This window comes from Melanotaenia boesemani, chromosome 16 (genome assembly GCF_017639745.1).
Source record: "Melanotaenia boesemani isolate fMelBoe1 chromosome 16, fMelBoe1.pri, whole genome shotgun sequence".
NCBI lineage: Eukaryota > Metazoa > Chordata > Actinopteri > Atheriniformes > Melanotaeniidae > Melanotaenia > Melanotaenia boesemani.
Genome location: NC_055697.1, coordinates 6,106,930 through 6,131,881, shown reverse-complemented (window position 1 = coordinate 6,131,881; position 24,952 = coordinate 6,106,930). Strand labels below are relative to the sequence as shown.

General features: G+C 40.7%; 2 protein-coding genes across 7 annotated transcripts in view; one reads left to right on the top strand and one right to left on the bottom strand.

Annotated features, from left to right (window-relative positions):
• The first annotated feature begins 547 nt into the window (after positions 1 to 547).
• sanbr (SANT and BTB domain regulator of CSR) lies at positions 548 to 14,201 on the top strand. Of its 4 annotated transcripts, none has more exons than XM_042011050.1 (21): positions 548 to 818; positions 1,825 to 1,976; positions 2,124 to 2,298; positions 2,916 to 3,012; positions 3,132 to 3,370; positions 3,595 to 3,653; positions 4,059 to 4,219; positions 5,891 to 5,977; positions 6,063 to 6,173; positions 6,275 to 6,398; positions 6,514 to 6,666; positions 8,973 to 9,115; positions 9,223 to 9,319; positions 9,421 to 9,453; positions 9,558 to 9,657; positions 12,498 to 12,583; positions 12,874 to 12,902; positions 12,994 to 13,067; positions 13,145 to 13,233; positions 13,391 to 13,473; positions 13,558 to 14,201. In XM_042011050.1, exons 1-21 carry the CDS (start codon positions 764 to 766, stop codon positions 13,592 to 13,594), a joined length of 2,184 nt encoding a protein of 727 aa, XP_041866984.1. In that variant the 5' UTR covers positions 548 to 763; the 3' UTR covers positions 13,595 to 14,201. The 4 variants fall into 4 exon arrangements, with proteins under 4 accessions (XP_041866984.1, XP_041866983.1, XP_041866987.1 ...); XM_042011049.1 differs by having other exon boundaries at positions 13,145 to 13,239; XM_042011053.1 differs by lacking the exon at positions 548 to 818 and adding an exon at positions 825 to 1,207 and having other exon boundaries at positions 13,145 to 13,239.
• A 4,491-nt stretch (positions 14,202 to 18,692) lies between these two features.
• The window catches only part of xpo1b (exportin 1 (CRM1 homolog, yeast) b), a 42,629-nt gene continuing 36,369 nt past the window's right edge, over positions 18,693 to 24,952 (bottom strand). For all 3 annotated transcript variants that reach the window (XM_042010726.1, XM_042010727.1, XM_042010728.1), the window contains 6 exons: positions 24,570 to 24,764; positions 23,897 to 24,065; positions 23,507 to 23,641; positions 23,218 to 23,377; positions 23,044 to 23,140; positions 18,693 to 20,133 (listed from right to left, as the gene is read on the bottom strand). In XM_042010726.1, coding sequence (XP_041866660.1) covers positions 19,987 to 20,133; positions 23,044 to 23,140; positions 23,218 to 23,377; positions 23,507 to 23,641; positions 23,897 to 24,065; positions 24,570 to 24,764 — 903 coding nt within the window. In that variant the 3' untranslated portion in view covers positions 18,693 to 19,986. The remainder of the gene's footprint in view (positions 20,134 to 23,043; positions 23,141 to 23,217; positions 23,378 to 23,506; positions 23,642 to 23,896; positions 24,066 to 24,569; positions 24,765 to 24,952) is intronic.

Sequence of the window (24,952 nt, the reverse complement as noted above, 5' to 3'; positions counted from 1 at the left end):
TGGACATGGTCAGCAACAATACTCAGTTAGGCTGTGGTGGTTAAACCAGGCCATGTTGGTACTAAGAGGACCAAACCACAACACCACCAGCAGCCTGAACCATTGATCCAAGGCAGGATGGATCCATGTTTTCATGATATTTCCACCAAATTCTGACCCTGCCATCTGAATGTGGAGCTGAAATGGAAACTCATCAGACCGGCAATGTTTCTCCATCTTCTGTTGTCCAGTTTTGGTCAGTCTGTGTGAATTGTAGCCTCAGTTTCCTGTTCTTAGCTGACAGTGTGTTTAGAGATGCTATTCTGCATAATTTGGTTGGAACCACTGCTATTTTGACTTCCTGTTACCTTCTGCAACCTATCATCAAGTTAACCATACTCAACTGGGACTAAGTAAATAATAACAATCGTGACATCTGCAATGTCAGATAATTACAAAAGAAAGCCAAAACATCCAAACTGCTTATACTACATGTTAGTTATAAGTTTGAAAAGTAGAGATATTTATGGCAGTAACACCAGCTTTACGGCCACTGTTACCAGGCAACAAGACGCCTGACCACTGCAGTGCGACACCGGGGACGACTTAACGCTGCAGATTTAGGAGCCAACGAGCGTTTATTTTTATTATTATTTATAGACGTTTTAATAGATGGTTGCTTAGTTTGTGGTTCTACATTTTTTCTGATAGCATTACTCCATATTGCTGGGATGAACCATTCTCAAACGTATTTGCAAACCAACGACTTGCGTAGCTAGCAGTTATGAGGCTAATGCTGCCTTCCATGACTATCGGAAATACTATACAGGAGGAAAGAGGTCAGCTTGAAGCTTCTTTCTTGACCTTGTTATTTGGTTTCACAGAAATTTCCTATCTCGAAACTCACTTTTTTTTAAACTGCTGACTAAATTATTCACGTTGCTGCTTTAGCTCTGTGCCCATCGTACATATAAATAATTTCGCCTCATTTAAAGGGGAGTGCAGCACTTAATGATGTAGAATAGAATTGAACTTTACTATTGTGATTTACTAGAGTTTCCTGAAAGCAGCAGACGCTGTCCCGTCCCGCAAAGTTAGCTTTAGCAATAGGTGCAGTTAGCTGGTAGAAGAGGACCGCAGCATCAGCATCATCCACACACAATGACATAAAATATTTACCCACTTCTTTGACTGTACTGGACGACGGTCAGGAATATTCCTCGCACCAGTTAAGTATGTCTCTGTCCAACAGCTTAAAAGCGTATCGTATCGAATCAGCTGATTTAATTTGACATAAAAGCGCCTGATGTTGATGCAAATGGATTTGGCCTGCGATAGCATCACTAGTCAGAGTTCCTCTATCACATGTTTAACATTTCACAAATAAACTACTTACATTTTAAAAAATCCATCCATATATGGATGCTCGCTAATATGATGAAACTGTAAAACACAGCATATGTTTTTATGTTATGACCAGCGTAGTAATAATAAAACTATAATAACTTTAATAACGCAAAACAAGATCAATCATCTAACAAAACCCTTTCAGAAGCATTTATAATTAAATTTCGATAAATAAGTAACGTCTTTTTAGATACAAATCAAAAGTGTTTGCAATTTGAACCTTAAATATTAAACCTTAACTTAATGAAAGCTGGTTTTATTAGGTTTTGCTGCATGCTAAAGGACAGTAAATAACTATTACAAGATACAAAAATGTCAAAATGGACTGAATTTTACAACCTTGGTTCACAGCCAACAGATCAAAACTTAATAGTATCTAATTTCCAGCCATGAGTTAAATATAGGCTTCAAGCTGTATTATTGTCTCTATCATTGCAGAGATGAGTCGCTTCTGTTCGGACAACAACAACTTTCCCTATGACAACAACATTTTAGTTTTGGATATGGTGTTGGGCTCTCTGTGGGGGGTGCCCCAGCCCATAAACTGGGACAATGTAGCCAAGTTAGTCCCAGGCTTCACTCCCAAGGAGGTAACTGCAATGCTGGGTAACTATGATTGCTTCCATCATCCACCCACTTTACCATTCATCCCACCCCATCCGTCCTCAGCTGCATGACTTGGTAACGCCTAACAGCCAATGAGAAATGATTTCACCAGCATTTATGTGGTCTTCTAGTGTGCCCATCGATTTGAGGAGCTGAAAAGCACGGGTGGGTTTCCTCATGTGGACTATCAATGTAATGCCCTGACGGAAGGAGTCACCTCGCCGTCAGATGACCCGCCCACACTGCTGGACACCGGAGAGGTGGTTAAGAGGGATGGGAGCATCCAGAGCTGCAGCAAAGTTGCAGGTTGGTCTGTCGTTGTGAGTAAGCAGAAGTAAAACCTTCAGTTTAATCAGGTTAACCAACAACTGTTGACAATAAACTTATTTTTATGGATTTGCTCTAACTTGTATGTCATTGTGCAGAGATAAAAATGAGCTTAGGCATGGCTAACTTGGTTTTTATCACTGTACAGACTACTGACACAGCAGGAAACAAGCTGTAGGTGTAGTTTTTATTTAAAAAAAAATCCTTGCCTTTGTAATGGGAGCAGAATGTGGTTTGCATAATTTTGATGGGGAAAAAAATAGTAAATCCTGGAAAATATGTCACCTTGAAGGTAGCATGTAGCTTTGAAATCTCTGTCTGCTCCTCTGCTTCATCACAGAAGTGGAAATGGGCTTTGTAGAGGGTGCTGATAAGGCCTGGCCTTTTGTTTTGTCCCTTTTCTCTTTGATCTGGAACCTAAACCAGATGCAGCAGATTTCTGCCACCATGCATGTTTGAAATAAAATTATCATTCATGCAGTATAGAAACCATCTACCAATTTGATTTATTTAGTTATTCTGCAGTATCTTATCTTATCTTATTTTATCTTATCTTATCTTATCTTATCTTATCTTGTCTTATCTTATGTCTGCAGGCTCCAAGTCGATCCCTTCAGGAAGAGGTGGTCCTGTGGAGAAAAAGGAGAGACGGGTTTCAGCGGAGGAGGGTGACAAACCTCCGAAGCCACGAGAGTAAGTTAGGAAACGTTGAGAGCCCACATGAATATAACTAAAGAAAATCTGCGTTATTTCTTCACACATCTGCTTCTGGTTTACTTGACGAAATAATGCGTGTGAACCTTGCTCTGCAGTCCCAACATGGTGATCCATGTGTGCGACGAGACCAAGAACCTGAAGCAGGACTTCACGTGTCCCAGAGACCTTTTAGTCAAAGAGATGCGCTACTTCGCTGAGTATTTGTCTGTGGACCAGCAGAGGTGGGAAGAGGTGGACATCTCGGTTCACTGCGACGTGCAGATTTTCGACTGGCTCATGAACTATGTCAGGAGGAACTCTGCAGGAGAGGGGAACAAGGACAAACCCCGGCTTGGTAAAAAAATTTTAAAAAAAGTAAAACATTTATACATCTCATGTGATTACAGATGATAATGCCTGAGCTGTTCATCTACTCAACCTGTTTGTGTGTAAATCTGTGGGTTGTGTCTGATTTTAGTGGTCATGAAATGTGTGTATGTGTGGTGGGTCGCTGGCTGCGTGTTCTGTGTTGTTTGTGGGGTTTTGCTTGGTTGGTCATGTGGTGTTTGTCGGTTACAGAGCCCAGCAATGTGATCTCAATCCTGATCTCCTCCGAGTTCTTGAAGATGGATACGTTAGTAAGTGTTGTGACTTGTGAGGCAAAGTGTCGAGATGTTTTCAGGCCTTTTGTTTTCCAGTAGTTAAACCAAAACAAAAGAAAACAGAAGAAATACCAGCTTTTGTTGGCAGATTTGTTTATGATCTGAGCTGCTTTTTCAGAATCTCTCCTCCACCAGAAAATCAAGAGGCCTGCACACAGGGCTTTTCTTAAGTTATTGCTGCATGATTGTGAGAAGAGTAGATGATCTTTTGCCTGTACGAGTGTTTTTAGACAAAATTCAGGTAATTTTCTCAGCATTACTGAACTCTGTTAGAAAAGCTAGTTGCAGAACTAATTAACTAGGGTTTGGTTAGTATTTGTTGGATCACTGACATTTATTGAAAGGTTTTACAAGAACGAGAGCATGTTTGTCCGTGTTCAGGTTGAGGAGTGCATCCAGTACTGCCACAAACACATGAGCGCCATTGTGGCCACTCCCTGCAACATGAACTGCATCAACAGCAACCTGGCCACACGCATCGCTGAACTCTTCAACCACAATGAGGCCGACGACATCCGGGACAAAAAGGACAAGTTTAAGAGGTGAGGAGATGGAAGTGTGCAGAGCAGCTCAGTCTTCCCTCAAATGACAGTTTATAAGTTGCAGTTATGAAATGACTCAAATCGGCATCAATAAAAACACCTGGTGCTCCTCTTGGATATTTACTGCACAGATTATGTTATTCAGTTCTAACTGATGCAGGGAGCAGACTCTCATTTCTTATACAACCGTGTTGGAAGACACATCCTGTGGTCATGGAAATATGTTAGTCTGATTCAGAAGGGTCAAATTATTGAAATCAAGCAAAGAAAATGTCTAAGGAGATTGTTGAAGCCACTAAAACTGGGTTAAGAACTGTCCATTTAATTATTAAAAACTGGAAGGATAGAGGGGAATGTGGTTGCTGTAGGTGGTCAGGTATACGTTCAGGTCTAAGTTCAGCAACATTATGTGCCTAAAGAATGAGGTCAGCCGATACCTGAATGTATTGAATGAGCAGGTTTTCCATCTTTCCTGATGGCACGGCCATGTTCCACTCCAGGATTCATGGGGCTCAGATTGTGAAAGAGTGGTTCAGGGAACAGAAGGCATCATTTTCACACATGGATAGGCCATCACAGAGTCCAGACCTGAACCCCATTGAGAATCTTTGGGATGTGCTGGAGAAGGCTTTATGAAGCCGTCTGACTCTCCCGTCATCACAACAAGATCTTGGAGAAAAATTAATGCAACTCTGGATGGAAATACATGTTGTGACATTGCAGAATTTTATTGAGATGAAGCCACAGTTAATGATGCTGTAATCAAAGCTAAAGGTCTAACGACATAGTATTATCTGATTATCTGAGACTGTGATCCCACAGATCCAGCAGCATACACAGTAAAACCATCCCCTCATGTTTTTAGACTTGTCCTCTTAGAGGTTGAGAGTGAGAGTTAACACTACTGCTTGCAGTGGGAAAGGTTTTATTTTCTTTGTTTTAGTAGCTGTTTCTGTGTTTAAAAGCTTGATTCTGCACCATAAAGCAGTGAACCTTGTGTCCTGATATACACCCACCTAAATATGGTTGCAGAGCAAGCACACCCCTCCCAGTGGCCTCCCCTAACAGAACAGAGCTCTCTGACACACCACAATTTGAACAGCATCAGCTCCGGGTGCTGATAGCTTTTTGGCCGGATCTCCAGACTCAGCAGATCTCAATGTAATCTCAGATCGACAGGCTTTATCCATTCCAACAAGGGACGAAAACTTGAGATGCAGCATCGACAAACTAAACAAACAGCTGTTTTTTTGTTTCAATAACAGGACCAGTTGCAGGACCAGTGTTTTGTTTTGTTTTTTGCTGTGAGTCAGCTGCTGTTAAATAAAATGATGATTCTTCTGATTCTTGTAGAAAGCAAGATGTGATTACTCCTGCTGACTGTAGTTTCTATTTCACAGTTTACACTGTAGGTGGAGAATGTGATCAGAGGTTTGCACATCTCTTCAGGACATTTCCCATTTATTATATAACATGGGACATGGTGCAATAGTAATCTCTATTAACTGTCACGTTTTATGGTGTTTCTGGTAAAAATCTTTCACTCAGTTTGACAATCTTAACTAAAAGTCTTAATGTATTACACAGAAAATGTACAGAGTACTGAGGTGTGCAGATAAATGTCCCCTCTGATTGATGTCATCAGTGTTTGATTACTTTTTTCTCTCTAAGCAAACTGTTCCAGAAGAAAATTGAGTGTCTGTTTGAGCTGAACTACCGGAGCAGAGATTCACCGGGAAACGCCTCGACTCTCTACAGGTTTATGCCCTCAAATGTTTTAATGTCCTAAAAGATGTGCTTGTCTTTTTTTTAATGAGTTTAATCATGTTTCCTTACAACACAGGTGTGGTCTGTGCCTTAAGCTGCTGACCAAAGACACAGAGAGGAAGATTTCCTGCATTCCAGGGAAAATCAATGTTGATGCTCGAGGAGAAATCATCTATACCCACACTAGGTATTAGAATAGTCCTGCAGCGAGACTCTTTAAAAATAAGGCAATAAGTAACAGCTGCTTGTTGGAGGCGCTCATTATTGTGTGTGTGTGTGTGTTTGCAGACAGAAGAGCTGGGATGTGCATGATTACATCACCAGCCTTTATGAGGAGCTCAAGTCCTGGGTCCTGGTTTACTGGAGAATCTGGGGTACCATCAACTACCTCACCTGCTCCCGATGCCAACAGGTGAGAGTACGGAAACTGCACAAGTAAAGTAGGAGATAATGATGTAAATATATTGTGATAGAAAGATGTGATGGGAAAACAACACATACATGGTAAACCTAACATGTGTGTGCAGGTGTTTGTATGTGCAGAGCTGACTCATTGCAGATATCACCCAGACGGCGTGCTGTACCCCGGCATGGGTGCAGAGAAAGGCTGTCATGGTGCAGGGATATATCCCTGCTGCAACCAGAGGGTTCTCCGCTTCGACCCTACTGGAATACCAAAGGTGTGCCGACCTACATGCATTTCATGGATATTATTCCTTATCATAACTACGACTTTCCCTAAACTAAGTTTAAACTCAATCCATTAATCCAATGCTAGCTTACCAAACCCTCTTACTCCATGTATTAGTGGTTTCCTTGAAAAGAATTAACGTGCAAACTATTTAAAACCTTTCAAAGCTCCATCCCAGATATATTTTCTTGAAATCATGAGTATTTTTCTCTAATTTGGGTTAAAACTTAAGCAGTCATCCATTAAAACTAAAATAATTTGCAGCTTAGGGACTGATGAGGAATCTTTTACAGTAATTCAGTTTATGAGAAACATTTCCTTCCTGAATCAAAAATCATCCACTTAGAATAAAAATCAATATCCTAAATTGATTTGACTCTCTTGCATTCAAATTTAAAGTTATTAGATCCCCACAGATGTTTCTTATTATAGCTGAATAACTGAACAGCCCCATTGTTTCAGATGTTTTGGCTGATTTAATGTGCTACTCATCATAGTCATGATATAAAAAATGGAATATGTTGATTTCTCTATTTGATAAAAACAAAAAATGTACTGTTTATTGGCTGTCATATTAAATCCAGTGGTTTTGAACACAGGGTTAGCTTATGCAGACAGATTAGGACCCATTTGAATGAATGATTTGATATTAAAAATAGAACATTCTTGGTTGTGGTTATTTTACTCATGTATAAAATTTCTTGTGACATTCCCGTGACAGACAGAGATGAAAAAAATGATTAACGATGGCACATAAAAACTAAATCAGGTTTAAAAAGAGATGAGCAAATGACCAGACAAACGGTGGAAAATGGTTGCTTTGTTCAAAGCAGACTCGTTTCTCTGCTGGGTTTGAGTGTTTACATGTGCTGAATCTAAAGAAATCCTGTTTACTTTGATGATGCTTCTGCATCACTCACTGTAAAACTGCTCATCCTGTCCCACAGACTCCGTCCTGTTTTTGTTGCCTAGCAACCAGAAGGATTTTCATCATATAGGAACTTCTATATTCTGTTTTCAAAGGAATTTTTACTGCATTTAACATCAGCTTAAGTGATGTTTTACCTTGTAGACCTCAATTAACTTAAGTTGCTCTGCTGCTATGAGTTCGATGTGGCTGTTGGATGTAATTTGGAGTTATTCATGCATTTGAGTAAAAAATAAGTACAAAAAAAAAAAACTTACCATTTCGGCTGATTTAAAGTAGCACCATGTAACTTTCTGACCTTATAATATGTGTTTCTGCCTGGTTTTAATGGCACACTGACATTAATTATGTACATTCATGGAGATGTTGTTGCCCAAATTTTATCTTCCTATCCCAGAGCATCACATTACAGCTATGCTTTACTTTACGGCACTGCATCACATGCCAGCAACTGGATATCAACACACTGGTCGTTTTGAACACACACCATGGCTTATTAAATCAAATCAAATCAAACTTTATTTCTAAAGCACTTTTCATGCCACAGGCAACACGAAGTCCTTTACATGATTAAAAACACTTACGCATATTAAAAATAAAACAAGCCTTTACATACATCAAAGTAGAATTACATAACAATAAAACACACACGCACACCCATTCTGTACAAACATGACTCTCTAATTTCTGTCAGCAGAAGAGTAGAATAGAGGGCAGGAAGAAGAGAGAAGACAAGAGTCAACATCAGAGTGACTTTTACTCTCTGGAGAGAGCTCAAAGAAGAGACAGGATGCAAGATGGATGCTGAATTAGACTTGGTTAGGGTGCACCTCAGTAAGAAAATCAGTGGTTTCTTTAGTGACGGCTGTCATCTAAAATAAATAAATAAATTTACTATTGGTTCAGCTGTTGCTAATTTAATCTCATCCCAACCCTCATTATCCAGAGTCAGCTTCAGATCCGTCTCCTGTGTCTTCTCAAGAGTTAACAAAGCCTTATTAACCAAGCTCTGAATCATCACAGAATAATACACACATGCCTCATGACCTTTTTCAAAGCTCATGTTGTCCTTTATGTAATGACCCTGCAGTTTTTGGAACCAGAGTTCCACATTCAGACATTTTCTGACAGCAAAATGTTGCAGATATCTGAAGATTATTCAGAAATAACCCCGAAACTATAAAACTTAAAACTGAAGACACATTTAGAAATGCAGGCTAGCTGAAAAAAATCTAGTTCTAGCTAGAAGAAATCTAGCTAAAGACTGAGAGCAGATCAGTCTTCATTTTAATGCCTGATATGTTTATATTTATGACCTCAGGTGTAAAGAGTTCAAGAACTATGTGTGTTTGTGTGTGTGTGTTCAGGGCTGTAAGATGCGAGACCACATTGTGAACGTACCCAGCGAGGAGAACTGTGACGAGGAGACGTCGACTCAGACCAGAGTCCTCAATGACCTGCTGCTGCACAGAGACGCTGTGTGTTTGTCCTACGCACCTCCTGCAGAGGGGTGAGGACAAAATCTGCTCACTTGTGTGTTTGTTTGACAACATTTTACAGGAATGATTAATAAAAAATGTTGTAATGATATACTGTGTGTTTGTGTGTGTGTGTCAGGACCGAGGAGAGTCCATCTGGTGCAGAAAAAGTTCAGGACTGCGATGTTTTCTTAGAGCCAACCCTCCTCGGATCTCTGAGAGGAGACGGCAGCACTGTAGGTCCCTCACAGGCTCTGTTCCTTTCTGTTTTTCTGTGATGGACTCCTTTAAAATTTTATATGGTTCTTACTTCTTTTTTTTTTATCTTTTCAACCAGTTTTCCCTTCTGAAAAACTGGAGCCTCCAGCTGGTAGGATTTACATCTATAAATGTGCTCAGATTCTTGAGATAAATATCTTGTTTTGATAATAACTATGATGTTCCTTTACATGAGAGTTTACCTTTCTCTCCCAGAGGCAGCAGTCGCTCCTGTCAGAGGATGAGGAGTACACCACAGGGTCAGAGGTCACTGAAGACGAGGTTGGAGACGAAGAAGAGCTGTCCAAGAAACAAGGTAGAGACTCTTTTTAGCTCTATTTAGAAATATTTATGTGTTTAGGTCATGATGAAGGGGCAGAAGCTTTGATTTGTGCTGTAAAAAACCCTTGAGCCACCTGTTATCTCTTAATATGTCTCTTCCAGCCAGCCAGACTTACTGGTTATCTTTTAAAGTGGACGTGAATCATTTCCTTAGCTTTCTGAAGAGTTTCTGTGGACTACTTTTGTAATCATTTTTTGTCCACTTTTTCCACCTAAACTATTTTTAGAATAATGTGCCTTTTGCTTGTTAAGCCACATAACGCTGATAAATGAGTCATTCAAGCTTTCACTCTTAAAACCTCAAGCCAGTTTCTGCTGTTTTTGGTCCACTTATTAGCTCAACCCTTTTAATCCCAGCCACCATGCAGACTTTGTGTTTTCAGGACAGCTTGTCAGATTATGAGGCACCATAAAGGCCAGCCAAAACAACAAAACAGAATGTATTACTAACACCCAGATCAACAGTGACCAAGCCTTTCTCATCTGCATATCACTCTCTCAAGTCTTGGTTTTCAGGTGAAAAAATATTGGAATTGAAACAAACACACACCAGAAAGTGATCACTGATCATTGTGGATTTACAATAGAGTCTCTGAATAAACACTACATTTAGCGGCTGGATTGTAAACTTCCTGGTTGAGATTTAAATGGTTGTAAAACTAAAGTAGATCACCTAAAGGGTAAGCTATCCATCACAATTCACTCCACAGAGTTACACTACCGGTTCTGAAAAAACTGTTGAAAATCTAAGTGATAGCGCTCAGGAGGGGCCTGGCAATCAAGGGTTAATAATGCATCGGACTGGGAATTTTTATTCCTCTAAAGAAGGACAGAAAAAGTTTGAAAACCACTGCTTGTAGGTAAAATTCAAAGAACAGCTTTGGAAAGTCCTTCAAGGGGCTTGGAGAAATATTCCTAGACTACTTAACGAAACGCCAAGAAAGCTTGTCTTAATCCCTAAACACACACTGTCGCTGTGTGTTCTTTCAGGTGCTCCCATTCACTGACGCATTTTACACAACCAGTGTCTTCAGTACAATCATATCAATCAGTCTGGTGATGCGCCATGTCGAAGTTAAAAAGCTGACTCTACAACATTTTATGTTAAATCTAATTATCTGCGTGGCCTTTCCTTCAGGTTGATGAAGACGTTCATGTTAATATCTGACGTCTTTGGTGATGATGCAACCATAACTGTGTTGAACTCATCCAGTCATGATAAATACACACAGAATTAAATATTATCTCACTTTTTCACTTTATTTATTCATTTATTTGAATGAAACCGTGCATATTAAAGAACGTACATCGTATCGATATAACTATGAGCAAGATGCAAATTTTCATCTGCAGTCCAACATGTGCATTAACAAAAAAGGAAGAATTGATTTTATGTTTTAGATGTTTTCTTTTCCATCTGTGTCTGTAGATACCGATCAGTTTGATTGGTCATTCATGGTTTCACAGTTCACAGCATCTGCTCTTTAACATGAGTCGATTATTCAACTAATTATCACGATGATCTAACGAGTTCAACGTGGTTTTGGACATGCAGTCACCCGCGTACATGGAGCAGAGATAACATCCACGAAACGTGACTTCTCTCAGATGAAAAAGGACGAATCAGTGTTGCCGCTCGTTTTCTGTTTTTTTAATATTTTTGTTACAGATCACGTTCATTATCTTGGTTTAAAGAAGGAAAACAGGACAAACTGACCCTGAAAAGAGTGTAACAGAACACTGATTTAGCGATCAAAAAGCATTATTCAAAATGGAAAATGTGGATCAAACATCAAAACTAATTATTTACATAATGCAGTTAAGAAAGAACAATGTTTACATTAGCTTTTTTTAACAGATCCATTTCTGTCTGATTTGATATGAATGGAAGGGATTGTGTTAAATCAGATATATCGATCATGTAGATCACTGGATCCTGAATCAGAATCACTTTGTCACCGAATTCATGGTATTGGCTGAATCATTAGCAGATGGACCGTTTATCAACGAACTGGTGGTTCACACCCTCGTCCTCGGATTGTCACGTTATTAGAACAGAAGAGCTTATAGAATAGCTTTATGTTTCTTAAACATTAAAAAACAAGAATGCCTTAAAAGTGGCTGCTAATCTCTTAATAAAGTATTCTAGACAATAATATCATAAATACCATGAATATTCTGACTAGGCCTTCTCATATTTCTTCCTGTAGCTTTGAGAGGTTGATTGTTAGAAAATAGCAGGAATAGCCTGATGGAGCTCAAAGATTCACGTTCTCCAGTTTCCATTTCTAGAGATCAAATGTTTTCATGTTATTATTGTAAAGTTAAGTCACGTGACACGACTAAGTTCTCCTGCTGTCACGTTCCTAACGGCAGCTCATTTAATCAACCTCAACTGCGTGTTTGTTAGAGATGATTAGTGGCAGATAAGGGCCACACAAACCAACTGTACTATAATGATGAATTTCAGGTTATCATGCGCTCTGACTAATGACCTGATAATAAACATCAACCTGACCCGTGTCTCAGTGTTTCACCTGCTTTGACCTTAATTGTGCTTTGAGTGACCTCTCCTGTTTAGATGCAGTTTAAATCAAAGCAAGGACACGCACCAACATGTTTCTATTTATAGGACATCGCCGCTCTGTCTCCGTCGTCATGAGCCGCCATCTATTTTTAACATTTAAGCCGTTACCTCCACTTCATCAGTTTTAAGAATGGAGAATAAAGCAGTTCCTGTTTGAACCTGCAGATGGCGCCTGCAGCCATCAAAACCTCTCATTGGTTTTAATTCTTTTTTCTTTTTTTTTCCAGCTGCTAAAAAGGCCAAAAAGACCCACAGACCCCTGAAGAAACAGCTGTCCTCTCCAAACTTCCAGCGCAGGGAAAAGTCTGAGAAAGTAAGTCGTGATACTTTATTTTCTCTGAAGCAAACCTGGTCTTACATCACAGCAGGGTGGACTGCTTTTTCAGCCTTATCTTTTATGGAAATGGCTGCAATATAAATCTAAATAAATTTTGTTTTGTATTTTCATGCACTAAATATTATAACTTGAAATGCATTCAAAGCAACTTCTAAAAGGGATCCAGATAAACATTAAATTATTGCTGGTTCTTTCACCCAATTCAGCTCTTTTCTGCAGGATATTAGTGTTTTTTGTCTTCTAATTTCTGATTTTCTCACCTGCAGTCTCAGAGCAGAGACAACACACCCTTCACGTAAGTTTGGCTTAAAGAGCATCATCTGTGCCCCGTAAAGGTTTGCTTGTTTTGATCTCTCCTGTTTACCACTGATGTGTGTGTGATGTAGAGTGAGCGTCCAGAAGAGTAAGTGGGACAGCTCTCGCTCCATGCGCTACAACCAGGACGCTCAGAGAGAAGAAGGTAAAGGAGGACTAAACATTTTTACATTTTTAGACTCGGTTTGCATCATTTTTGTTCCTTATGGTGTGTTAATCTAGACCAGCGGCGCATGGTGGAGATCATCGGCCACCTCACCAAGATGAGGTTCGGAGACCAGGAGCAGAGTAAATCCAAGGATACTAAAGAGGTGGAGGTTTGTTTGTGTGCTGCACGAGTAGAAACTGATTTAAGTGGCAGGTTACTGCATTCATTGTTTATTTCACATGATGTTGTGGTTGATGTTGGGCTCGTTTTTGCAGCTGCTTGATGTTGGATTGTTTTTGTTCTGGACTCTGTGTGTGCAGCCTGCAGGGGGAATCTATGCACGACTGGAAGCTCAGTTTAAGAACACCCCTCAACCCAGACAGAGCACAGAGAAGACGCCCAGGTACTTTTTACAGCGATGTGCAAACACATCCACATTCGACGACTCAGTCACCGAGCATCTCCATCTCTCTCCTCTGATCTGTAGATCTAAACTCCGCTACGCTCAGATCAGAACAACATAAACGACTTGATGGGAAAGAAGGCGGTCGACGCTGTTCTGAAAATCTGACGAGCCGAGATCCTTCTGTGAAGGCTGGAATGTTCTCCAACTTAGTGTTTAACCCAGCTATGGACTCTTCTTCTCCTCATCTTGACCCCCTTTCTCAGGCCCATCAACCCCCACTCCACTCAGATGACCGAATGGGTCACCGTCAGCAACATCTTCTGTCGCTTCACTCGCCGTGTATTTGTGCAGCTGTTGGCCGGGTCCTTAAAAACAAGGTGAACTCTGGGTCTAGTTCGGCTAATAGGAACACAGGCTGGGATTTCTACAACATGAGACATGTATGGAAACTTATTTCTGCCTGTAAATGGAAAAAAACAGACTAAATTGAATTATAAATGGACTTAAATTGAATATAAAGTGGTCAAAATTACTTCTGTGCTTTATAATTGACTTATTTAATTGATTAGAAAGTGTCATGGAAAGAATTAAAAAAAATAAAAAATACACTGCCCATTCCCAAAAGAAAAAGGTCAGATATTCTAGTACTTCTTGGGTCGCCTTTAGCTTTGATTCCAGCAGCATTCACTGTGGCATTGTTTCGACAAGCTTCTAGAAAGTCAAAAGATTTATTTCCATCCCCAATTGTATTTATTTTTTCTCCAAGATCTTGTATTGATGGAGAGTCCGACCTGCACAAAGCCTTCTCCAGCACACCCCAAAGATTCTCAATGAGGTTCAGGTCTGGACTCTGTGGTGGCCAATCCATGTGTTACAATGATGTCTCCTGTTCCCTGAACCACTCTTTCACAATCTGAGCCACATGTATCCTGACAGGGAAAAATAATCTATTGATGGAATAACTTGCTCATTCAGTATATTCAGGTATCAGCTGACTTCATTCTTTGGGTACATAATGTTGCTGAACCTGGACCTGACCAGCTGCAGCAACCCGTGATCATAAACTCCTTCCATTCTTCTTCCATTGCTCCAGAGTCCAATATTTATGCTTCCTAGCAAATGGAAGCTTTTTCTCTCTGGTTAGTCAAGATTTTCAAGATTTCCTTATTTATTGTGATAATAAGTGCAAAAGAAAAAAGATACAGGACATGAAACCCTGTACAAACGTATGTGAAGAGGAGAAAGGGAGAGACAACGGGGAAAACAAACAAACAAAAAGAAATAATTACCCACTATCCTGCTACTTTTTAACCCTTTAAAATCTCAAGGCCTTTTTTAATATGTAAAACTGCATGTAAAAGCTCAGCCATTTTAATCCCAGTCAACATGCAGACATGTTCAGGACCGCCTCAGCTGTCAGATTATGAGGCTAAAATGATGCAAAATGAATGTATCAATAGATATAGCAGCATAAAGGCAACAAGAACACAGAATTTATTATTATCAGAACTTTGTAGAAATAACTCACAGATCAGCAGTGACCAAGCCTTTTCTCATCAAGTCTTGGCTTTCAGGAGGAAAAATATTGGCAGTGAAACAAACACACAACAGAAACCATTTCCATATTTACACTTTTTCCTCCAGCTGTTTTTTGCTATTTACAGTTATTAATGCTACTATTTACGTACTATCCTCACTAAACCAACTCAGCTCATTTTTGACACCACCACGCATCAGAAACGTCTTCTTGGCTTTATTCCAGCCATAGAGCATCATTTTCTTCTTTTCAGACACACAGACGTTTCTGCTCACTGGTTGATCTTTGGATGCTCCTTACTCAACATTACCATCAATTTAAGCTCTCTGATTGGCCGAAAGTTTGACAGGAAGTGGCTTCATCATCATTTCCAGGTAACATAAAAGAGGTTTCTAATTAGCAGCAAAGCAGTAATAGAGATATTTTTTATGATGAAAATGTGATTAGTAATAGTGTTATCGTGGATCATTGTGGATTTACCGTATAGAGTCTAGAAATGTCTGTAGATCACATAAAGGATAAGTTATTGATCACAATTCACCCGTCAGAGTTACACACTACCAGTCCTGAGAAATTGTTGACAACAAAAGCCATAGCCGTCAGGTGGCTCTGACAATCAAGGAGAATTTTGAGGGTTAGTGATGCATCTGACAGTTTCAGCACCTCCTTAGATATTTTCTTTGCTAATAATTTGACATTCTGTAACAGATTAATATAATTTTGTCCTCTCACATGGTTGTTTAAGAAATGAGAAGCTACTCGCCACATAAATAACTTTTTTCCAGCTGGAATGTAGTCGTCCGTGTAGTAATTATCTAATGGGAAACTTTTACCTATTTGCTTATTTAAATCCAGGCGGTGACTTTTTCTATTTGGATGGGCAGGGTGTGAATATATAATGAGGAAACAGTCAGAATCTTAAAGGTAGTTTATGTTGTACTGATGTAGTAGAACTAGTTCGGGCTGTGTTATTCCCATCATCTTTACCTCCATACCAGCTCGAGGAGTGTGAAGAGTTTACTGAATCAACTCGGTTCAGCCTGTCCGGACCGGTCCCCTGATCAGATGAATTTACCCAACCAATTCCAGTTCTGGTAGAGATAGACTTGTTGTCATTCCTGTCTGTACTGGAATGTGAATGTCTGTAACACTGGGACCAAATAAAACAGAAATGCTACAACACTCCCAGTCAGAGCTGTTTCTTTTTGACCACTAGGTGGCAGCAGATAATTGTGAGGGGTGTTACAGGGTTCCAAGTGATCAACTTTGCCCTAGTTTGACCACAGCCGGTCACCCCTGCTCCGACGCTTGACCAGATGGAAGCAAAGATTTGAGTAAGGGGTTTAATTCTCAGTGTGGATGTTCTTGTCTGAGAAGACATTTGGTTTGTGAAGTGTGAGGCAGACAAATGGTTCCCTCCACTGGGCAAGAGGGTCAACCACCCTGGGCAATGCTAACCCTGCTCTTCCTGTCACAGGGGTATTAATAACCCTGCCCGCCCACAGAATACTCACAGGGCATAAGGGGACAAAGTGTAGAGCAGGCAAAGTGTGGGCAGGTCTTTTTTTTCTGTAGGTGGGGGCTGTCCCAGCTGTTCCTTCTTCTCCTCAACAGTGGATGCCGTGAATGGCTGAGGTTTTTTGGATGTGGGTCAGGAAGGGAGGAAAGGGGGTTCAGTTACAGAGGGGCTGAATTATGGTCCCACGGAGATGGCTGGATGTAAAAACATCACAGCAAACATGAGCTGTTAATACACCAGAGAAAAGAGGTGCAGAGTCCACCCAAGACTGATGGCCATGCAGAATTAAAATGAGTGTGGATCGTTACAGATGCAGGAAGTCTTTGCCTGAAAGGAGCCATGTTTCATCCCAAAAGAACCAAAGAAGATTTTATAGTGTGACTTTCAGTTCAGCAGCTCTGCATCTGCTTGCATCAGGAACAACAGGTTTCTGGGATTGAGCGTTTCGGCTTTCAGTGGCCAAGTATCAGCATATCCTTTAATGCAATACCAGTATGTTAACAGGGATTAGTGGCAGGATCAGCTTACGCAGTGCCAACCTTGGCCAAATATGTCTGAGCGGAAATGGTTGTATGTCAGTTTGTGTGGATGGCAAGTGATATCAATCATCGCTTTCATCATCAGGCTTTCTTGATAGGATTCATGTCAGTGAGTGTCTGCAGGGACATGCTGCTTAAACCTCATCACAGATCAAAAACCTTCATGTTTGAATTTGTGACTTTTCAATAAAGATAGCTTAATAAATAAAATCCACTCACCTGCCAAGCAAATATCTAGTTAGCCAATCACATGGCAGTAACTCAACACATGTAGTCACGTGGACATGGTGAAGACAACTTGCTGAAGTTCAGTCTGAGCATCAGAATGAGGAAGGAGGAGGATTTAAGAGACTTTGAACGTGGCATGGTTGATGGTCTGAGTATTTCAGGAAATGCTGATCTACTAGGATTTTCACACAACCATCTCTAGGGTTTACAGAGAATGGTCTGAAGAAGAGAAAATATCCAGTGAGCAGCAGTTGTCTGGACCAGAATGTCTTGTTGATGTCAGAGGAGAATGGACAGACTGGTTGGAGATGATAGAAAGGCCACAGGAAGTTAAATAAGCACTGGTTCCTACCAAGGTCTGCAGAACAGCATCTCTGAACACACAACACGTCCAACCTTGAAGCAGATGGGCTACAGCAGCAGAAGACCACACCGGGTGTCTCCTGTCAGCTAAGAACAGGAAACTGAGGCTACAATTCACACACACTCACCAACACTGGACAATAGAAGATGGAGAAACATTGCTGGTCTGATGAGTTTCCATTTCAGCTCCACATTCAGAAGCTATAGAGTCAGAGTTCAGTGGAAAAACCATGAAAACATGGATCTATAAATTCAATTTAGTTCAATACATGTTATATATCACCAATTTACATCATTTCAGGGCACTTTATACACAACCAATTCGAGCCAATTCATAACAAATAGCCTAGTTGAGGAAAACCAACAAATTGCTTTGAATCTACTTCGATTCAATCCCCCAATGGAAAGGGAAACACCTCTGGCAGCCATCTACCTCCCTCCACCGGTTGGAGTCCTGTCTTGTTTCAACAGTGCAGGTGGTGTAATGATGTGGGGGACATTTTCTTGACACAATTTGGCCCCTTAGTACCATTATGACATAGTTTAATCACCACAGCCTACCTGAGTATTGTTGCTGACCATGTCCATCCCTTCATGACCACAGTGGAGCATCTTCTGATGCTACTTCCAGCAGGATAATGCACCATGTCACAAAGCTCAGATCATCTCCAGCTGCTTTCTAGAACATGACAATGAGTTCACTGAACTCAAACGGCCTCCACAGCCACCAGATCTCAGTCAGCTTTGGGATGTGGTGGAACATGAGATTCTCATCTCATTAAATCTGCAGCAACTGTGTGATGCTGTCATGTCAATATCAGACCTGTTCCAAATATTTGTTTAAATCTACAGTGTTGAAAATATTTGTTTCAGTATTTTCTTTGTTGGACACGTGTCCTTCAGGTGTGCAGGTGTTGGACACCAGCAGGTGAAAATAAAAGCAGCCTCATGGAGCTAAGTATAGTAAATGGTCTTTTTACTAAAATTATTCTAAAAGTGAGGGAAAAACAAAATGTAAACACAAGCAGGGTTATAAAATTCTCACCTTTAATCAGTTCAAAAAGTTCACAACAAAGTAACACCTTGAGAAGGGAAATTCGCCATCAGATTGGGTGCTTATTTGGATTTATACATTCTTTAATTAAACTCGTTGGCAATTTATATGCTCTGTGGACAAAAGCCTTTTTGATTTGGACAGAACTTAAAACAGGTACAAATGAAAAATGCAAAAATACAAAATTAAATGTAAACCCAAATTTAATTTCCAATTTGCTCTATAGGGCAGTGCCTTGAAGCACTATTGCATGGTAAACAATCTAAATTAGTACATTTCAAAATCCTGAAAGCCATCTGAGTTAAACAGGAGTTGTTATAAAGATGCAACCGACCACGAACCCATAAATACCTCCGCCATTGCCGTAAAACATCCCATTAATGAAGGCTCACAAATGAGCAACAATCCTCTTAGAGGAAAACAAAACGCTGATGTCGACTGAGCGACAGCACACACGCGCACACACCCACAATAACAAAAGAAAACAAAATAGAATAAAGAGGAAAAAAAATGTTCCCATGGTATTAAAGATGCTATACAATTGGGATGATATGCACATATTCGGTTTCGCCTTCCCTGAAAAACCTTCTGCGGGCAGCAGTCCAGTTTTTAGGTGAAGCTTAACTCATGAGCAACAGATGCTGAAGCACAAAGCAGCATCTCTCAGCCTTCATTCATTTTCCGTTAGATTCACATTCTCCCACAATGCCGTGGGACACCAAATGAGCGGTGTGTGCGCCGCTAGAAGACCACTTCCTCGTCTGTCGCAACACCGGTCTAGAAGCTTCTACACAGACATGACACACGGGCCGTTTTTTTCCACAAACACCCAGCTCGCACTGTATTTATATTTATATATCAACAAATACGTGGAAGAAAAGGAAGAACTGGGAAACAGAATGAGGGAGGAAACAAAATCAAGATTGTTAAATCGTCCTAATTGTTACAACTTTATCATGCAGGTCTGAGATGGACCAGAGACCAACAGAACATTACTGTAGATTAACAGCTGTGGAAGGTTAATACACAAAAAGTCTCCATACAAAACGCAGATTATGTAAAAAGGGCCACAGGGTGACACGGTAATCATTTACATAGTATTGGCATTATTTTGGTCAACAAACATCCAAAAGGACAGCCCGCTCTGCAGAGGCCAAGCTGCCTCACATACACAATGTGCCTCTCTTGGGTTTTGTTGTGTTTGCTGTGATTAGGGTTTTTGTTTTTTGTTTGTTTTCTGGATACTATACAAGTTTGGTTGAGCTGGAGCTCAATCACACATCTCCTCTGGGATCTCATGAGGGTTGAGGATGCCCGGCACCGACATCTGGATCTTGTGTTTCTCTTCCTGGGCCTGACGCAGCGACGCCTCCCTCTCCTCCAGGAACAGGTCTGAGGTGTCCTCGCCTGCAAACTCCTGCAGCAACAAAACAGGAAGACCAAGATCAGCTCTGCAACATTTTAACCTTGAACCTGCAGGACTGACTGGGCTCTTCAGGGCATCTTAGACCCCATTCAGACTAAAAACACATTAGCCATTCAGGGCTATAAATTAACCTTTTTGATAACCTGCCAATGTGGTTAGTAGATTCCTAAAGTTACTGGCCAATTTTGTGGAAAAATAATCCAAATTATAAGTGCAACTGAATTCATTTAACCCTACATGTTTCTTTAAATTGTTTTTTTTTTCTTTTGATGAAAATGCTGAACTTTAAACATTCTTGCTTCCAGAAAGGTACAAAGTAATTTACAAACCAGTTAGTTTCCTTCTTTATACCATCCAACCACATTTTAGTCTTTCCTACTCCTCACTTTAAATTTCTCTCCTCGTTCAGCTGCACTTTGTTCAGGCAGTAGCTCGTTAACACCATGCAGCCGACGGATAGATGATGTGTGTATCAATGGGAAATGTAGGGGTTTACTTCATTCTTCAGAGTGATTAGAAGAGCTGGCTTTTCCAGATCTTAAATGGCTCTTCGGTTAGTACCATACCAAACAAATACAGTTCGGCATTTTAATCAATCTTTAAATGAATAGCTGAACAGAACCACAAACACTAAAGTCTGAACTTTAAGACATGAGAAAAGTGATAGATAATGTCATTTAACGAATTTTGCTGAGGACATCAGAGGAAGGGAGGAAAAGAAAGACAGAAAGCAACAAAGTAAGCGATAAGACGAGTCAAACTGATTTTTACTGGCTGGAGATCTCAAAATTATTCATTGTTAGGGGGCACTTAGCTGAGAAAATCTACTAAAGTTTAGTAGTAATGCTTTAAGATAATCCTCGGATCAAAGTGCTGTACAGAAAATAGAATAAAATATAAAACATCACTAATTCATCGCCCACCTCAGTGGCTATTAACTTCTTATTTATACCTGCCAAACTGAATTTTAGTCGACACTTGGTAGGTTGGCGGGTGTGATTTCGAGCTCTGCTGTTACATCTGGTAATTTAAGAAATTCGCACAAGGTTTCAAAGTTCACCTGATGACAGAATATGTTCATCTCCAAGTTTGTAATAAATACTGACCTAAACATGTTGGAATGTCATTAAAAACCAGTTATCTCTGTCATCTTTAAAACTATTTTACTCTATCTTATACGCAAATCACCGTGTTTCATCACCTGGCTGGGATTGGCTCCACATCGCCACACCTTCTCCACCTGCTCCCTGGTTTACTGCCCTGCAGACCAATCGCTGCTCAGGCCTCCAAGGAAAAAAGGGCGAGGCATCCCTTCAGGCAGTAGCGCTGTGTTCTGGTAGACAGCGTGCCCACCTTGATAGAAGCTGTGTCCCAATTCAGGGTCTGCACACTTCGAAGTGCGCAGACTACGTAGGCTACAGAGTGTCCTCCGTAGTCTACACACTTCGAAGTCTGCTTAACGTTCGTGAAATGGGACAGCCTACCTAGTCTACAAGAATTTCCCATAGCAACAACACAGGACGTTTAATCACTTAAACCTCAGAAATTACTCGTAGGAAACGTCAGTAGACGCTGAACACGGAGCGGCAACACCGACAGTTAAAAAAAAAAAAAAAAAAACGGTTTGAGGCTCTGTTGTTTTCCAGCCGGTACACACTTAATTAACCCCTTAAAAGTATCTGAATATCAAATATTACCGAATTTTAATGTCACCATTTAACAAACATGCTTTAAATGTACTTGGTTTTGTAACGTTTATACTAAAGTGTAGTTAAAAAAACGAACTTTTTTTTAAAATAAAACTTTATTTAAACTTAATAAGACTCTTGTGAGGTTGCTGATTCGCCACCGTCCTGTGCGCAACGAATTATGGGAGAAAAGAGGCCGCGAAGGATGCATCACAAGCATCCTTCGTTTGAGGCCAAACGAAGTGCGGATTCGAAGGGTGGATTCGGAGGGTCCTTCAAATTCTGTGAATTGGGACAGTACTTCGCGCACCGCGATGACGTATGTGGCCGACGAATCCGCACTTCGAAGTGTGCAGACCCTGAATTGGGACACACCTAGAGACTCTGCTAGTGGTTGACTGTTTCCTGTTGGCTTGTGTACGACCTTCTTTGTCTTTTCTGAGGTCTAGAGTTGTGCCTTTAAGACTATTTGATTTTTTGGGTGTTGTAATTGTTACTTGTTTGGAGATTGGGCCGGTTAGATCTGTCTACTTTCAGTTTTGGATTATTATATTCTTAGTTACTGGTGCTGCTTCTGTTGTGTTTTGTTTGGGAGTCAGTGCAGTCAGTCAGGTTTTGTTTCTTTGATTTGAACCTCCGTCAGTTTGACTGGCTGTTTTCTTCTATCTAGTTCATTCTGTTTTATTTGTTTCTTCAATTTAAGCAGCATCACCTGCCCATCCACTTCTGTGTATTTGTTTCCTTATGTCCACTTGCCACATTGGACAATAAACTCCCTTTTACTCTACTTTAAATCTGGGCATCTTTCTTTATGTTGTGTCTCCTTTCCCTAATCCAGCCAGGGTTGTAACAACCAGGATGAAACTCAACAGGCCCATCTGCCGAGACTTTAAAAGAAAGCTCACTTACATTCACCCTTATTCCCGCTATAAAGTTGTTTGAGCATGTGTAGGAGAATGTCATTTGTGGAAACAGCAGCTAAGCAGTTAGCTATGTAGTCTCCGATAACCTCTGAGCAGAGACAAAGCCTCTGCAGGACAGACAGCAGCAAAGCTGCAGCTCTGCCTAACCTGACTCGGTCTACTTTATCGCATCCAGCAGATGGAGAAAAAATACTGGATTTTTACTGGGAAAATGAAATCTTCTGTACAGCTACCATAGCTGAAGCTAACCTAAGTCCTTGTATATGATTAGTACACTCCAACTAGCTCACCTTTATCTGTACCAGGAAATCCCTCAGGTGCTCTTTGAAGGCAGGAATGTCCTGGTTTAAACTGAACAGCCCCGTCACAAACACCTTCACCTGAGCACTAACACAGAAACACACACATCCATTAGTGACATTGTCTTTCACCACAGCAGAGATGTTGCGTTCATGTTCACATACTCTTGTAGGTGGGGGAAAGCAGTCTTGAGCAGGTTGGCCACGTATTCCTGGATGAAGACCTGGTTGTTGGTGGGGTTGGCAGGGTTCAACACGGTGGTGATCTTTCCTTCCTCCACCAAGTTGAACATGTAGGCCAGGATGGATGCGTGCATCGTCAGTCCTGAAGGAGACACACACTTTTACTACAGAAAATGTTCGTGGGGATTCATTTTTCTGCCCCTGCTGAACATCCAGATCTTACATTTAAAACTAGTCTTCATGCACCTGTGCTGCATGTGTGTGGCCTCACCTGCAGTATGTGATGTGTCGGTGACCACAGAGAAGATGTGCTGCAGGATATCACAGAAATAAGTCTGGTAGAAGCTCTGAGCTGCCGTCTCCTCCTGGGCCACGTTCTGCAGCATCGTGTAGAGAATCTGCAGGCCTGAATGAGCAGAAACAGAACAAACCGCAGATAAATACACACAAGTTCAAACAAAAGGAATAATACTGCTGTGAATCGTCTTGTCAAAAATCTGCTTTCCTCATGCCTGGCTGAGGGGATGTATCAGTGTTTCTGCACATGAATAACAAACTGACCATGAGAATAAATGATCTCACTTTCAGAATTAATTTTAATATTAGAGGAAATGTTGCTCAATATAAAAGCAAACAGTTTAAGTGTATTTGGTCATCGTACCGGTGTCAGCCACATTCCTCATGGTGTGTTTGAAGGCCCAGATGATGGAGTCCAACACCAGCTTGAACTGGGCCGGAGGGATGGCGAGGAATGCAGGGAAGCAGTGAGAGTTTACAGCTTGGAGTAGGTAGAAGAAGTGGGTCCTGTGTTCTGGGTACTCTTCAAAGTTCTGATAGAACACACACACACACACAAAAAAAAAAAACATGTTTAGACGATGAGGAAACATCTTATTAGGCAGAATCATGTTTCAGTGTGATAAGTTTTCCACTGACTGGACCAACAATGATTTTATATCAGTTTTGTTTGATCTGGTCTGATTAAATTTCTATTTAATTCAAATGGGAGTCATACAGCATGTGAACACTTCTGTGCAGGTTCTGACTGGTTTGTCCTGTTGGCTTAAAAACAGCAAACAGCTGACTACCGGTTTTTCACCTGTAATTCTTTTTTCCCCCCAGCTGGTTGTTGCTAGAGGAAAATTCTCTGAATCAAGAACTGCTGGACAACAACTGCCATTGAAGTAAATTATGTTGAATAAGGGGCATTTATGTTAAGAAGATTTAATCCATAAATTAAATTGGCTAAATGAAACATTATGGTCATCAAGGAGTTTGTCATAAATGAATTTCTAAAGGGCTTCGACATTCACCCACTCGTCACTGGGCCTCACCTTGTTGATCATGTTCAGGGTGCACTCAAAGACGGCGTCAAAGATCTGGGGTATCTCACTGGTGATATGACCCCCCAGCTTGTTGACGATAGTTGCCATGGTACTGAGGACCTCAGGCTCACGGGCTGCGGGGACATTACGCTGGTAGTCTATCAGGACGGCATCCAAAAGAGGTGGAACGAAGTTCTCTCCAACCTGGGAACAAGAATTTGGATCAGCTGGTATTAAAACTACACAATCACTCCGGGCAAGATGTTTTTAACAACTTTTTATTGAACGCTAGCTGAGACAAGAAATACAGCTTCTGTTTGCTAAATATCAATTTAAAGCCCATTCTTATGCTAAATTAGTTTTAATGCAAGTTTGGGAATGACAGGTCTGTG